This window comes from Onychomys torridus, chromosome 4, assembly GCF_903995425.1.
Source record: "Onychomys torridus chromosome 4, mOncTor1.1, whole genome shotgun sequence".
In the NCBI taxonomy this organism is placed as follows: Eukaryota; Metazoa; Chordata; class Mammalia; order Rodentia; family Cricetidae; genus Onychomys; species Onychomys torridus.
Window position 1 is genome coordinate 51,922,595 of NC_050446.1, and position 16,855 is coordinate 51,939,449.

General features: G+C 36.3%; 1 protein-coding gene across 3 annotated transcripts in view; it reads left to right on the forward strand.

Annotated features, from left to right (window-relative positions):
• The window catches only part of Mtx2 (metaxin 2), a 52,260-nt gene extending 36,899 nt beyond the window's left edge, over nt 1–15,361 (forward strand). For all 3 annotated transcript variants that reach the window (XM_036185369.1, XM_036185370.1, XM_036185371.1), the window contains 7 exons: nt 1,089–1,161; nt 5,350–5,426; nt 6,466–6,558; nt 7,164–7,202; nt 7,589–7,714; nt 8,856–8,932; nt 14,913–15,361. In XM_036185369.1, the coding sequence (XP_036041262.1) occupies nt 1,089–1,161; nt 5,350–5,426; nt 6,466–6,558; nt 7,164–7,202; nt 7,589–7,714; nt 8,856–8,932; nt 14,913–15,084 (657 nt within the window). In that variant the 3' untranslated portion in view covers nt 15,085–15,361. The remainder of the gene's footprint in view (nt 1–1,088; nt 1,162–5,349; nt 5,427–6,465; nt 6,559–7,163; nt 7,203–7,588; nt 7,715–8,855; nt 8,933–14,912) is intronic.
• The last annotated feature ends 1,494 nt before the right edge of the window (nt 15,362–16,855 follow it).

Genomic DNA, 16,855 nt, shown 5'->3' on the forward strand with positions numbered 1-16,855 from the left:
TGGGAATTAGAACTACAGTAGCTTTAGGTTTCCCAGTTGAATAAATGTGTATTTTTCTCTTTTTCCTTTGAGACAGGGTCTTTATGGAGCCCTGGCTGTTTTAGAATTCACCGTGTAGCCCAGGCTGACCTCAAACTCAAAGATCCACCTGCTTACCGAGTGCTGGGACTAAAGGTGTATGCCACCACACCCAGCTTATGTTTTTTTCTTTATCATAGAAAATTCTTCAAAAGCATTAACTTTTAAAACAGCTGTATAACCTTCTGGTTTGGGATGTACCTACTCCTTTATTGGTAGACATTTAAATCCTTCAAAAATTTTCTTTCTATAAACCAAGTAAAAATAATTTGCCTCCTTTAAAATTTTTAAGTTTATTTTATTTATTAGTTATGTGTGTGTGTGTGTGAGAGAGAGAGAGAGAGAGGGAGGGAAGGGAGAGAGAGAGCGAGCACACGAGCATGCATGTCACCATGTATGTTTAGAAGTCAGAGAACAACTTTTGGGAATTGATTCTTTTCACCCTACGGGTTTTGGGGTGGGGGTGTCAAACTCAGATTGTCAGGCTTGGTGGCAAGCACCTTTACTCACTGGGCTATCTCACTGGCTCCCAATTTTAAATCTTAAATGATGAATTAGTTAACATGTCAGTATTTTGAGGATTACTGGAAAGAACATTGAAGTAGCAGAAATAACATTTTGAATTTTCCAGTACAATGAGAAAGATGGTGATCCTGAAATGAATAAGAAAATTAAACCATCAGTATCTTAATAAAATGTTGACATTAGTCATCCATTAAAGAAAGTTAAAGCAATATGTAATATTGTTTACTTACATAAAGTAATACAAAATGTGAATAAAATTTTTTCTCAAGTATATATAATTAATAATCTTAAGTTTTATATATTTACTAATGACTTAGTCTTTTTTTTTAGTAAAATATTTTTGTTTGGAAACTTTAAACTGCTCATAATTTTCCAGTGTAGTATTATTGTATGAACTAGTTAGTTTAGGAAAGGAATGAAGGAAGAGTTCTTTTGAAATATGCATGTATTTTTACTAGGTTTATTACATTTCTCTTTATTTACAGGCCTTTTTGCAAATGTGTAATCTGCCTGTCAAAGTGGTGTGTAGGGCAAATGCAGAATATATGTCTCCCTCTGGTAAGTGTGTGTATTTTCGGTTAATACTACTTGGTAGTTATTTGATAGGATTTGAACCTAAGGCCTTATATATGCTAGGTAAGTACTTTACTACTGGCATATTTCTAGCCCCTGATATTAAAATTCTTAGTTTTGTTTTGTTTCTCTTTGAAGAATTATTTTCTGATTTTTTTTTTTTAAGTAGCAATTATAAGCTTAATCATGAAGGCCTATGTCTACTTATTTTAACTCTGATCTGAGGTTTTTAACTGGATGTTCAGGACACATGTGACATCAGATTTCCTCAGTCTGATTTATACTGGGCTTTCCTTTTCTGAAAACAAATTTTAATACTAATGAGTCTATTATTCAGCATCCCTAAGTTATTTTTCTTATAGAACAGGTGGAAAAAGAAAGCTCATGAAATAATTAAATTGTTAACTTTCTTTTTTCTAGTGTTTTAAAGTTCTTTTATTAAAGCTTCACTTTTATTCTTTTAAATGATAACGATGATTATATGCTAGTAGATTTAATGGTTGGGATGATTTGTGTGTTATATGTCAGGAGATCTAACTAGTGCCAGTTAAATAGGATTTGAATAATTTTGGTATAAAAATACAATGCCGCAAAGCAGTTTAATGTTGAATATGGTGCCGCAGGTTATTTTGGTTTTACTGGAGCAAGAACAACAGACTCTTCCGTGAATAAGTGACTATGTGTGATTGATCAGCATGGGCGTGCTGTATTGCTTTTTATTGACATAGAAGTTTGTCAATCTCTCCATTTTGATTTGGTGATAATTTAGGAACTATTTGTGTTTAGCATTTTCTTTTTACCCTTAAGCTTTTAAGGGTGGTAATAATTGTTAGACTATCTGTAAACACCCAACCCGTAACACTGAAAATTCCATTTAAATGTAGTTTATTAGATTTCTGAATAAACTTTTAGAAAACATTCTAAGAAAAATTTTCTAGACTTGGAAATCCAATATATTTTGGATTTTTAGGGATTGCTGTGATGAGACACCGTGACCAGAAGAGCTTGGAAAGGATCGGTTTGGCTCCCATAGTTCTGCTAATAGTGTCACCCCTAGGAGCCTGTGGGGGCATTTTCATTTGAACCGCCGTGCTCACTGTGTTTCTTTGGCTATGCTGGCACTCTCTGTGTAGAGCAGGCTGGCCACAAACTCAGAGATCCACCTTCTCTGCCTCCTGAGTGCTGGGATTAAAAGCGTGCATCACCACACTCAGCTTGTAATGGACTTTTAAAACAGAACATTGGACAGTTAGAAAACATTTTGGCTACAAGTTAGGAAGTCATTAATCCTGTTACTTTGTCCACTTATTAACTGTTTCTTTGGGGAGTTCTACTTCTCTTAACTTCACTTGTTCCATGAGCTACTCAGACTGGATGACATCTACAGTTCTAGCTAACATTCTCTGAACATACATACTTACTTGACAGCATGTTATTGTTTTCTTTAGAAAAAAAAAAAAAAACAGGACTAGGGAGATGGTTCCATATTTTCTGTGCACACATAAAGCCCAGTGTTCAGCTCTCCAGCACCCACACAAAAAGCTGGGCATGCCAGCACCTGCCTGAAATCCCAGGGCTAGGAAATAGACACACCAGTCTAGCTAATCCTTGAGGTCTAAGTGCAGTGAGAGACTCTGTTTCAAAAATCAAAATAAGGTAGAGACAGACTGATAGAAAAATGATAAAGGACACTTGTATCATATAAACTTCTGGCCTCTTCACACCCATACTTGTGTGGGTGAATGTACCTGTACACGTGTGCATGGGTACACACACACACACACACACACACACACACACACAGGCAAAAAAAGAAGAAAAAAAATGGTCTGGAGTGACTTTTGTCTAAAATGAGAATCAGAACACACAGTTCTACTTTGGTACAGAGAATTGTTTCACTGTGTTTTTGCCTGATACATGCAATAAAGACTGCATGTTGACTGTAGTTAACATATTGAGAAGTAAAGGATCCTTCACTACTCATCTGTTGCTTTGATCTCTTAGTCTCTTTATTAGATATTTCTGCATATACAGTTGGCTAGCCACATTATTTCTGTGCTTTATTACCTACAATGCTTAATTTATGTATGTGGGTGTGTTACATGCAGAGGCCAGAAGTTGATATATCTTCCTTTGTAGCTCTCCACTTTTTCGTTGGTTTGCTTTCTTTTGAAATAAGATCTTTCAGAACCAGTAGTTCACCATTTGGCTAGACTAGCTGACCAGCCAGCCCCTGGGAGCTTTCTGTCTCCATCGTTTAGGGCTAAGGTTCCAGAGCTCTTGGCCTTTTATGAGGGTCCTTGGAATCTGAACTCAGAACTCATATTTGTGCAGCAAGCACTTAGCCTTCACCTCCACCCCAGTTTAATGTGTTTGTAAGGAAACAGAGTGCCTCTCTCTAAGAATTTGGAACTAATTGAAAAAGAGAAATATTCTGGTTCTAAAAATGTTATTCTTGAGGGAGCTGGAGAGATGGCTCCATGATTAAGAGCTGTGCACCTCTGTTAGAGGCCCTGAGGTCAGTTCTCAACACACATGTCAGGTGGCTCACAACCACCTATAACCTCAGTTTCTGTTCCTTTGGCTTCTGCAGATACTGTCATTCATGTGTATGAATGTGTGCATGTGCACACACATAAAAATAAAATCTTAAATGTCATACCTCACAATACCCATTAATCTAGGCATGAAACCTTTTTTTTCAAAATCTCAGATGATCTGTATTTACTCTAATAAAGATTTTTTTCCAAGTCAAAACCAAATAACAATATAACCTAATGGTTATCCAGTTTAGCTTGTTTGTTTTTTGAGATTTGTAAAGCAGTAGAAGTAATACACCGTTGGTAATAGGGAAGGAAATAAAAATACATCTGTTGAGTGTTGTGTTCCAAAAGGCTCCCCTTTTCTTTGTAGTGTTATCCCATAGATGCAGAGGAAGCTTTTATTGGTGCCAGGCACCTCATCCATTACCCTCAAGCTGACTGAATTAGAGAGAAGCGAATATACTGAACAGGAGCAGGAAGAAGCCTGCTGTTAGTGTGAACTCTGGGTGAACTAAATCTGACAGCAGGTTTCATCTTTTAACATCTGGAGTGGACTAGCTTGCTATTTAGAGACTATATTTTCCTTGATCTCTAATAGTTGTATTAAGCATTAATGTTTATTAAAATGGAATATTACTCTCTAATGTGTCATTATTTAAAGACACCAGTTTTCTTTTTTCTCTCTCTCCCTCACTTCCCCCTACTGAGGTGTGAACCTAAGGCCTCATGCTGGTCAAGCACTGTAGCTATAAGTTGAGCTATGTCTCTCAGTGTTAACATTTTCAAAAGCTTACTGTTTTGTTCTTTTTCCTCTTCGTATATTGGGAACATAACTCAAACTAGCATACCTTCTAAGGTGGTAAATTCTTTGAGTCCAAGACATTTATTAAAGAATATTGACTTTAATGGATATCAGATTTAAAATAGAAAGCATAAAAGATATCTTTTGAAGACTACACAGGAGGCAGAGACAGGTGTATCTCTGGGAGTTAAGAGGCCAGCCTGGTCTACAGAGTGAGTTCCAGGTCAGCCAAGTCTACATAGTGAGACCTTGTTTCAACAAACAACAAAACTTTTCAGTATAGATTGAAGTTTGGTGCTGTACCCTGAGAGAAATCTCAGTTAAATTTTTGTGGAAGTTTTTAGTGATCTTGAACTAGTGTCTTAATGTGATGTCCTTGAACTAGCTTGGCCCATGTGATTAATAGTCTTATTTAGTGTTAGCTCTGAAATGAAAACATGATGATTTGTTGGTATATCTAGGCAAGAACTCTAGAAATGAATCTACTTGCTCTTTCCCCCTCTCTACCTGTGTTTTAGAAATTTGATGTCTGTGAGTTTTATTTTCAGGGCTGTTTTTGACCTTAAAGTCTTCCTGTCTTGGACTCCTGAGGATTATAGGCATGTGCTACTATACTTGGCTCTTTTATTTTCAAGTTTATTGACAATCATTGCTTAAAGTTTGTAGACTTTAGCAGATGCTTCTGGCTATCATTTGGAAAGTTATAATTTTATAGTATTTCTTTATGAATAAAACTCCTGAGTTTCTTGTTATTTATTTATTTATTTTACTAGCACAAACTTTAATTTACTGAAGCTGTTTTCTCATCTCTTTTCTCCTCCTCAACAGGAAAAGTACCTTTTATTCATGTGGGAAATCAAGTAGTATCAGAACTTGGCCCTATAGTCCAATTCGTTAAAGCCAAGGTAATGAAAAAAAAATAGTAAATGCATTTGACCATTTTTATTGATTTTTAACCTAGCTTTATGAAATGCTAATGTAAATTATTAGAAAATATTTCTAAACTTTAAGTTGGGTGCTTTTTTATAATATACATCAATAGCAAAGATATAGGTTAATTTTCTAATATAGGGTAATTAGAATTTCTGTCATAAATGAAGCTTTTATGTTCTTAAGAAATATCTGGTTGCCCTTTGAAAAGGGAGATGTAGGATGTGTTTTGAAGTTGAAAGTACTAAGTTGCCTACTTGTCAATCAGTAGTTTGCTCATTTGTCTAATTTAGATTTTAACAGTTTAGAAATACTTTCATAGCCATGCGATAGTGGCGCAAGCCTTTAATCCCAGCACTCGGGAGGCAGAGGGAGGAGGATCTCTGTGAGTTTGAGGCCAGCCTGGTCTACAGAGCAAGATCCAGGAACAGCACAAAGCTACACAGAGAAACCCTGTCTCCGGGGGTGGGGTGAAGGTGGGCTGGCGGGGGGCACTCGACATTTTCATTAGCCAGGGATAAATTCCTGAAAGTGTTATTGGGATGCTTTGGCATGTACCTTAGTCAAATTGAGTGAGAAGCTGTACTGTTTCATGTTTCTCCATTGCTACAGTGTTTTGTATCATGCCTTTCTCCCCATGTTGTTACTAAATTTTTTTTTCCCATCCTTGCCCATTTTATAAGTAGCACATGTTTGTTATTTCTTTTGTTTTTAAGGTTTATGCCTGAAAAATACAAGGTTTACTACTGACCAGTTTGTTTTCTCCTTTATGAAGTAATTCATCCTGTAATTTTTTTCTATTGAATGTATATAATGACAAATTGATACTACTTAGAAGTGATTAAATATTAGGTATACTTTTATGTATAATACTTTTGTTTTAAGAAGCTTTTTGGAAATTAAGCCATTGGACATTTACATATTATATTAGTTGTTATGATAGTAAGATAACTGAAAGATTTTGTATATTTAATATGATGATGCTCTTTTAAAATTTTTAAAAATTCCCTTTAGGGCCATTCTCTTAGTGATGGATTGGATGAAGTCCAAAAAGCAGAAATGAAAGCTTACATGGAATTAGTCAACAATATGCTGTTGACTGCAGAGGTATAAGATTATAAGGTTTGAAATAAAATATAATTTTGTATAATTTGTATTCTCATATAAGACTTTTCTTATGGGCTACCTTAAAGCCATTGAGAAGTAGGACTCAGGCCGGGGTGGTCATCTGAATTGTTTGATCATTATCTGTAAACAAGTTTCTGAATATTTTCAGCTCTGGTTTTTCTGCTGTAAGGAGTGAGTCTTGCCTATTCACAGTTTTACTTTAGTCTTTTGAAGTTTACTTTAATAAAACCCATAAAATATGTTTAGACATATATTCTGTGCATAAGAAATGTTTTCTGGGTTTGGGGATTTAGCTCAATGGTAGAGCACTTGCCTAGCAAGCGCAAGGCCCTGGGTTCGATCCTCAGCTTAAAAAAAAAAAAAAAAAAAGAAATGTTTTCTGTAAAGTACTACCAATAAATTTGATAATTCTGTGCAGTGAATTATCCAAGAGAAAAAAAACTCATGTATTTGATTTACAAAGTTGGCTTATTAGAAATTACTATGGCAAAAAGAAAAAAAAAAGAAATTGTTATGGTGAGAAAGACGTTTGACCCTTTGCTTTTTGTGTTTTAAAGTTTCGGTGACTGTTCTTTTGTCCCTAGCTGTATCTCCAGTGGTGTGATGAGGCTACAGTAGGGGAGGTGAGTGCTTCTGCAGTATTTATCTTCATTAAAACTTAATGAGAAAACACTTTTGCTCAGAATCGCAAGTCCCTGCTCATAAATGAAACATTGTGGTTTATACCATTAGTGATACAGTTTTTCACTTACTTTCATTTTGCTTGCACATACATTTTAGGGAAGCTATGTGTCATTGTTTGATAGAACTGGTTGTAAACTACATAAAAGTTTATATATTTTTAAAGGGAATGGTTTAAAATTTTAATTTTTTATGTTTTATATATATATATATGTTTCAGATTGCTTTATGTATGCTCTCTGAAAGTACATACATTTTAGAATTCTGTTTGTAAAGTTGCATTATTTTTAGGAAAGATTCTGTGCTTCACAAAGTCTTTTTGCTTTAGATCACTCATGCTAGGTATGGATCTCCATACCCGTGGCCTTTGAACCACATTCTGGCCTATCAGAAGCAGTGGGAAGTCAAACGTAAGATGAAAGCTATTGGATGGGGGAACAAGACTCTGGACCAGGTCAGTACCGACTGAAGCTAATAAAAGCTTCAGTTCCTATGCATTAAAAATGGCATCACTTTAAAAAATAACCTCAATGTAATATTGTAACATAAACAACAAAATACTTGATATTATTTCTCTTGTGATGTAGTTATATTTCCTGTATGAAAGTTGCATGTGCTTATTTGCCTATAAGGGCTAAATGACAAATAATTTCTGAAATCCTGCCACCTCAGAATTGCCCCTCTTCACTTGGAGAATAGTTTTCTAGATGTCTAAGTAATACTGTCCTCAAATGGGATCATATTATGCTTGCTATTCTATAACTTGATTTTTTTCCTCCCCTAAATAGCATATTGTAGGAATCTTTTATATCAATAAATAGGTCTGCAGAATCAGAGCTTAAAAAACCTTTATTAAGTACAGTACTTAGCTGGGCGTTGGTGGCGCACGCCTTTAATCCCAGCATTTGGGAGGCAGAGCCAGGCAGATCTCTGTGAGTTCGAGGCCAGCCTGGTCTAAAGTGCAAGATCCAGGACAGGCTCCGAAAGTACACAGAGAAACCCTGTCTTGAAAAACAAAACAAAACAAAACAAAAAGTACAGTACTTAACTGGATTTTTTTTTTTCCTGGTGGAGGGTGTCTTAAGTTTATTAAAGTAACAAAAAAAATTTAAAAATGTAATTTGAGGTTGAGCATCAATCATTTAAGCCAACTGGTGTTTCTTTTTGCTATCCCTGATTTCTAGCCAGACATCTTACTGATATGTGCTACAAGGGGGTTTAGCAAGTGACTGTGGATAGACTAAGTGAGATCAATCTCAAGCACAGTTCAGTATGTCATTTTTATGGAGCAGCCTCCCCTTAAAGCATAAGCAAAATCATTGGCTATATGGACTCAGTAAAACATTGTTTAGAGAATTAAATTTTGAGAGAAAAACTTTTTGTTAAACAGTGATCTTTATCAGTAACTTAAATGTACTTAAATGTATTCACTAATCCCCATTAATATCAAAGCATTGTTTATGTCATGTTTATGGTCTGTGGTCTTAACTTTAAGCTGAGTCTTCCTGTTATAAACTGTGATATAAATAGAGTCTTACATACTTTCATTGTTCTGCTAATGTGGATCTTTTTCTTTTGGTTCCCTGCCTGTGCAGGTCTTAGAAGATGTAGACCAGTGCTGTCAAGCCCTTTCCCAGAGACTGGGAACACAACCTTACTTCTTCAATAAGCAGTAAGATGTTTTATTTTTGTGACACGTCTTTGCTTCACATAGAGGTTCCAAATGTCTTTTGTCACAAAGGTATTATATTTTCAAGAAGTGCATATACCTCGGCTCTTGTTGGCATGCACAGGGAAGGGCTCTAGCCCCCTTGTGGTCATGACATGGATGTTGGGAGCTTTCTTCCACAGATTTTCTTTTCAAGCAGCAAGACACATTGCAGAATGAATATATAGAAAAGACTTATTTTTAAAATTAATTTTTGTACTCATTAAACATTTATCCCTTCTTGGCTGTTAGGCATAGTGCTGGCTCTGAAATCAGATTTCTAAAGTCCAGAACTTGTTTTTAAGTTTTCTTAAGATCAGTCTTATAAATCAATCAATTTTTGTATGATTTGACAAAGATTTTGATAGAAATAGTTCAAGGTGCTATAAGAAGTACAAAATATTAAAATCTTAAACTTTCAGTTACAAAAACATGAATATGCTGCTAATACAACTTTAATCCATAGTGAAGGATGCTCGAAGACCAGGGGAGTCACTATGAACAAGCAGAATACTGTCAGATGGATGAGAAACAGACATTAAGAAATATAGATAAAAAATATATATGTAAATTGAATAATTCATAGTCTTTTAACAAGTTTTTAAAAACTTAGTGCTAATTAAATTTTTTAAATTAAAAAGGCAAAGATTTTCCTTTATTAAAAATTATAATTTTGGGGGTGGTTTCAAAGTTTTCTTTGTATCCCTGGCTAGCCTGGAACTTATTCTATAGACCAGGCTGGCCTTGAACTCAGAGATTCAGCCTGCCTCTGCCTCCCGAGTGCTGGGACTAAAGGCATGTGCCTTCACTGCCTAGCAAAAATTAAGATTTTAATATATTGAAAGTGGTTGTCAATTTGTGAACCAGTATAGATGAGCTTAAATTAATATTTTAATCTCAGTGGCTTTCTTAAGGCTATCTTTTCTTGGCTTATTATTAAAAATAATGTTTTTAGGTTGATAATCTTTTTTCATGTATTTTTATGTGTGTGGTGTGCATGCATGTGTGTGAGCACACGTGTATATGGGTGTACATGCATGGATAGGCATGTGCCTGTGGAAGCCTAGAGTTGATGTCAGGAACTTTCCTAGGTTGCTCATTGCTTTATTCTTTTGAAGTAGGGTCTGTAAGGTTTCTTATCAAATCCAGAGCTTGTTGATAGGGCTGGTTCCTGCAGAGCCAGGAGAGGGGATTGGATCCTATGGAGCTGGAGTTAAGGTCAGTCATGAGCTGTGATGTGGGGGCTGGGAACCAAACCCAGGTCTTTTGGAAGAGCAGCCAGTGCTCTAAACCACTGAGCCATCTCTCCAGCTCCAATAATTAAAGAAACATTTTTTATTCTGTTCTATTTTATACTGTGTGTATATTGGGTATGTACATGTGAGTGCAAGTGCTCATGGGCCTGAGCTCTGGGGCCGGAGTTAATAGGTGATCTTGAGCTGAGACATGGGTGCTGGGAGCCAAATACAATCCTCAAAAGAGTAGTCTGTTTCCTTAGTTGATAATTTTTAAGGGATTTATTTGCTATGATTTTTATTCTTCAAAGAAATCTTCTGTAGACATGCCAAACATATAGTAAAAATGAATGTAACAACAATTTAGAAATATTTCAATTATATCATTTTGTAACATAAGTAATATAAAATTACATATATATAGCATATATACATCTCAGATTATATAAAATTATTTTAAGATTAAAAATTGGGACTTGTTAATCTCTGAAGCAGAAAGCCTACAGGATTCACCAAATCCTGGAAGTTATAGCTTCTACAACTACAACTATGTTACCTTTCTATTGTTTAGTCCCTAACTCAAAGAAATATACTCAGATGTTAGTATTATATAGTTCTTTTTATTTTTGATATTGAATTCTTACTAGTTCAGAAGTTGAGAGGGGCTATGTTTTATTGTTTGAAGTGCATTGGTCTTAATTACCGTTGAGTGAGTTTTGTTGTACGAGCTGTCTTTTGGGGCAGACAGGAGAATAATTTTTAGTTAAAGTCATTGTCAAAAGTGTTGGTAACTAGAGATCTTTGGCATGTGATTTAGAGAAAAATTAGTTGTAAAACAGAAGACATGCATTTGATGTTTAATTGGTTCTTATAATTGGTATTTAAGGTACACATATTCAAAAATTTTGCCTAATGTGATACTTAGGCAAATAAATATTTTTATTAACCAATAATTATGATTGAAGAATATAATAATGTGTAATATTGCCTGACCTTTCTATTTAATTTTGGAGATAAGGCTGTTAATGTGTTGCCCTGGATTTTGCTGTGTAGCTCAGGCTGGCCTTCAACTCATTCTTGCTTAGCCTCCCAAGTGCTGGGATTATGGGTGTGTACCACTTGTCTGGCTGCCCATCATTTAATCAGTATCAGATGGAAGAAACTACACTTAGGAAAAGGAAGCTTGTAATTTTATTTTGCTATGGCAAAACTCTTTTTCCTTTCTTTATCTGTGGCAGGAGTCATTTGTTCATGAGACAGAGTATCTTAACTAGTAAGGTAACGGCTTAAGATACATAGATTAGTTCCTCTGTTGAAGCCTTCAATTCTGTCTACCCTTGGCTCTCATGTATACTGAACAGTGACAAATTCTCTTTTCCTTCGTGTTCTACTTTTAGTTCCTAAAACTAAAACCAATTTTGGTTGTTACTTACCTACCGGAGATATTGAGAAAAGACTTCAAAAAGTAACCAAATGACTTGTTTGTTTTAAGAGAGGAAAAAGAAATTCAGGGAGATTTTGAAACAAGAACAATAATTGAGGAAGAAGACACAAAGGGCTTTGATTTGCATGGTTTAGTAACAGTTTTACAGCTCACTATTTTATATATGTATATGTGTTGTACTATTTCTAGTAGTATGAAGAGATGGCAAGATAAGTAATATTAGAAAAGAAAAATTAGGAAGACACAGACAAAATTAATGGTTTTAGAATTAGGTGATACTACAAATATTAGATAGCTGGCTGTGGTGGCACACGCCTTTAATCCGAGCACTCAGGAGGTAAAGGCAGGTGGAGCTCTGTGAGTTCAAGGCCAGCCTGGTCTACAAAGTGAGTTCCAGGACTTCACAGAGAGACCTTGTCTTGGGGTGGGGTGGGGTAATCAGAGAAAAAAACAGAATAGTAATGAATAAATAAGACAAAAAGAATGGGTAGGAGAAAACTTTTAAATGGAAAAGGTTAGAAAAATGTTCTTGTTTTACAGCACTGTTTCCATTTTGATATTCAAATGAAAGAATAAATACTCAGCAGACATGATGAGGATGATATTGCAGGATAAGGTAACATCATCCTGGAATGTTTTCCTAAGTCTGCAAAGATGAGTGCAGTAATGCATTTGAAATATCTTAAAGCTCACAGGAAGAGAATTGGTCCACACATACCCATATCACAGTCCACAAAGTCACTTTTAAACACAAGAGTGGGAAGTAATATTTTTTTCTTTATAGCATAACAAAGAAATTTAAGAGCAAGGTACACACGATGGTCTTTGTGTGATTCAACAGTATTGTAGAAATTCTGAGTAAAGTAAATTTTTGCATTTTTTTTACATTGTGTGCGCGTGCGTGCGTGCGTGCGTGCGTGTGTGTGTGTGTGTGTATGTGTGTGTGCGCGCGTGCAGGGATCATGCATGCATGCATGGAGGTCAAAGCATAGTTTTTGGGAGTCGGTTCTCTCCTACAGTGTGGGGCCCAGGGATTGGGGTTGGATTAAGCCAGAGCCTTTACCTGCCAAGACATCTCCCAGGCTCATGTGTTTTTGTTGTTTGTCCTTGTCTTTCGTAAGAGTTGTTGTAGGGTTTTCTGAATTGATTGCTTGTCTTTTCTTTCTTTTTTTTTTTTTTTTGGACATAATTCACATTTTATAAAATTGGCACTTTTATGACTATGGTTTTGAGTTTTAAGAAATACATAATTGTTGCATAACCACAAGTGTACTTTATTTTTAAAAACTTAAATTATTTATGTATGTGTTGGGGCATTCCATAGTGCAAGTGTGGAGGTCAGAGGACAGCTTGGGGAAGCTGGTTCTCTCCTTTTACCATGGGAGCTCCTGGGATAGAACTCAGGTCACCAGCATGGGCAGCAAGTGCCTTACGCCTGCTGAGCCATCTTTCCAGCCTCACAAGTACTTTTTAAAAGGAAGGAATTGTGGGAATTGATAATTAGTAAAACTCAGTTAATATGAGTCACTGAAATCTGTAAGGATAGCAGGGCCTGATAGTGAACGCCTTTAATGTCAGCACTTGGGAGGCAGAGGCAGGTGAATTTGTGAGTTTGAGGTTAGGCTGGTTTACATAGAAAGTTGTAGACCAGCCAGGAGCACATAAGGAGACATTGTCTTAGATTTTAAGGATTGTAAGAAATGTGTTCTGATACTGTCTGTGCTTTGTCTGGTTCATTTATTATACACTACTTCCTCATGGGTTCTGAAAAGCAACTTCCAGTAGTTGTCTTTCTGTAGTGGTTTTACGTGCTCACATCCACATATAAACTCAGTGCCTTTGGAGTTATATGAGTGCATGCTTTTAAAGAGCATGTGACGCTTTGATCACTTCTAGGCAATTCTGACCCACTCTTGAGCACAGATTCATTTTTTACCTCATTCAGAGCCTTCATTTTCTGATAAAGAGTGCCTAGCTATGTAGGAAGTGAAGGATGATTGATATAAATCTGTGTTAAGAGAATAAGTCCCCACTTGTAAGATAGAGATCTCTTTTTAGGAAATGTTATGGATGTAGGAAAGTTAGTATTTATGTTAGTTCCAGTGAAGTACCTTAACTCTGCATTTATCCACTTCATGTCCTTGGTTCTTTGTAAGGATCTGCCCATTATTGATTCTTCATTTATGATGAAAAAATTATAGTGCTATTAAGTTCAAGGACTCTTGTTATTTAAAAGAAATGCTACCCTTTTGACTACCTTCTTCAACATGACCACAAATTGCACACTTTGATTTTCTTTTATTTTTAGACAGGAATTTGTGTATAGCCCAAGATCACCTTGAATTCATAGTATTACTGACTAAGCCTGAGTGAGCCTGCAGTGAGAGGCATGGGCTGGGTTGTTCACCTCATTTTATGTAATTCTCCATCATTGCATGAAAAGAGGGAAGGCTGCGAAAGGATGTGCATAATTACTGCTAGAGAAAAGATCCCACCTTCTGCAGCACACTTATTCTTCTTTCTTCATGTATTCAGCAAATCCTGGAGTCTACAGATACTGTACTAAGATCTGGGGCTATAAAGATTCAGGCAGTGCTAGCTGTCTTGAAAACTTACAGACTCTGGTGAGGGAAACAGTTGAATAAGTGCAGTTCTAGTGTGATAGAAGGTCCCTCACTTTTTTTGTTGACTCTTGAAATGGCACATGGAGAACCTGCTCTGTGTGTGTGTGTGTGTGTGTGTGTGTGTGTGTGTGTGTGTGTGTGTTCATGTCTTTAGAATGTCTTTTCTTTAAAATCTTTAACATAGTTTCTGCCACATTGGAAATGGACTGTTTATTTGGTGTTTAAAATAATGGATGCAGGGCTAGAGAGATGGCTTAGTGGTTAAGAACACTGGCTGTTCTTCTAGAGGACCTGGGTTCAATTCCCAATACTCACATGGCATCTCACAACTGTCTGTAACTTCAGTTCCAGGGGATCTCACACCCTCACACAGACATACATGCAGGCACCAATGCACATGAAATAAAAAAAAAATAATAATAATAAAAAAAAATAATGAATGAAACTAATACGTTATCTTTTTCATGTTCTATAACAAATTTAAGATGAGAAATTCTATCAAGTTGTGGTTGTGGTAGAATTTATTTCTGTGACTTTTTCCTTGTAAATTGATGAATAAAATGTTCTTCAAAAAAAAGAATGCTTTCTGACATAAAAATGAGGTGCCTCAGCTTTTCTCATCTTTACTTTTTTACCCCCAGACCTACTGAACTTGATGCTCTGGTGTTTGGCCATTTGTACACCATTCTTACCACACAGTTGACCAGTGATGAACTTTCTGAGAAGGTGAAACACTATAGCAACCTCCTTGCTTTCTGTAGAAGAATTGAACAGCACTATTTTGAAGATCGGGGTAAAGGCAGGTTGTCTTAGAGTTGTATGTCAGTTATTATTTTAAAAAAATCTAACTTTTGAAATATGTATTACTTGAACAGTATAATAAATAATAGTTTCAGAATTTCAAAACCAAAACCACTGTTTTTTGAAACCTCAAAAATTGCATAATGTCATATACATGTTCTTTGTATGTTATTTGTGTCCACCTTGTTTTGAATTATTTGATTTGTTACATTGTATTCTTTATCTTGACATTTTATTTCTTTATGATCATATGCAAATAAACCTTAAGCAACTGTGGTCGTTTCATTTACTTTGGTCTTTTTGGCGACTCACTGAATTTAGGACTCATGGAATAAACAGTTCTAAGGAAAGCAATCGATGTGTGTGTGTGTTTGTGTGTGTGTGTGCTGAGACTACTGAGTACATGCTGAGAGTGGCCACGCCCAGTACTCTTTCCGACTGTGTTGCTGAGAAAGTGGGTGACTGGAGGTCACCCAGTGAGGTTCGCGGTGAACATTCTTCATGCCTAGATTGAATTGTATTGAACAATGTTTCATTAGGGCAGGCATGATTTATTTTTTATTTTTTGGTGAAGGGAGGGTAGATTTCATAGGAGTAGTGATGGGAATTCATATACAAAAACTAAGAATTATACATAAAAATCAGATTTCCCAGTCTCTTCTGTCCCATCATGGTAGTGATGCTATAATCAGATGTAAATCTGTTTTTTGACATGTCAGGAGCGATAATCATTTGATACTGCCTTCTTACCCTTTACCAAACATTTCTAACTCACTTAATCTTCACAGAACACTTAATGATGATCATTTCCAGTTAAAAAAGAGGAAATGGAGTCACAAACAATTTTTAAACTTTTCATACATGTATACAAATATTTTAGTCATATCTACCCCTGACTCCCTCCAGTATCTCCTATCCCTTTCCCCACATATATGTCTTTAAAATAACTAGAAAGTTTGTACACCCTAAGTCACATTACTTGTGTCTGTGAGGTCATCAGTGTGGGTTTGGGGCAGCCTACCAACGCTCCCTCACCACAGTGACTCTCCCTCTCTCAGCAGTCATTAATAGCCATTGGCTTCTCAATGAGGAGTGGGATATTGGGGGGAGCCCTTCTCCCCTCCACACTGACACAGTCCTTCTCATTTTCACTTTTATTTCATCTCCAAGCTTACATTTTCCTCCCTTCAGGACAGGGTTTCTTTGTAGTCCTGCTTTCCTGGATCTCACTCTGTAGACCAGGCTGGCCTTGAACTCAGAGATCTGCCTGCCTCTGCCTCCTGAGTGCTGGGATTAAAAGTACACTACAACCGCTAGGCTTCAGGCTAACACTTTTAAAGGGTAATTAAGTTTCATGTTTATATTCCATAAAGTGCTTTAAAAAAAAACAAACAAACCAGAAACAGTGCCTTAATGTGTAGCCTTGGCCTGGAACTCACAGAGACTTGTCTGTCTGTGTCCTAGAGTGCTGGGATTACAGGTATTTGCTACTGCTTGCTCTCTTTGTTTCAAGGTTTTAAAAATGTGTGTGTGTGAGTACTTCTCTGCATGTTTGTGTATACACCAAGTGTTACCTGGTGCCTTCAGAGGCCAGCTCCCCTGGAACTGAAGTTACACACAGTTGTGAGCTGCACTCCGGGTGCTAGGATCTGAACCTAGGAGCAGCAAGCACTGAGTCCAGCCCCTAAAGTGCTTATTTTAATTCATTCAACAGCCAGGGTTGTGTGAAGTAAGTACTCTGGAGAGACTGAAGTGTGTATGTCAAATTTAGAACAGAGGTAAT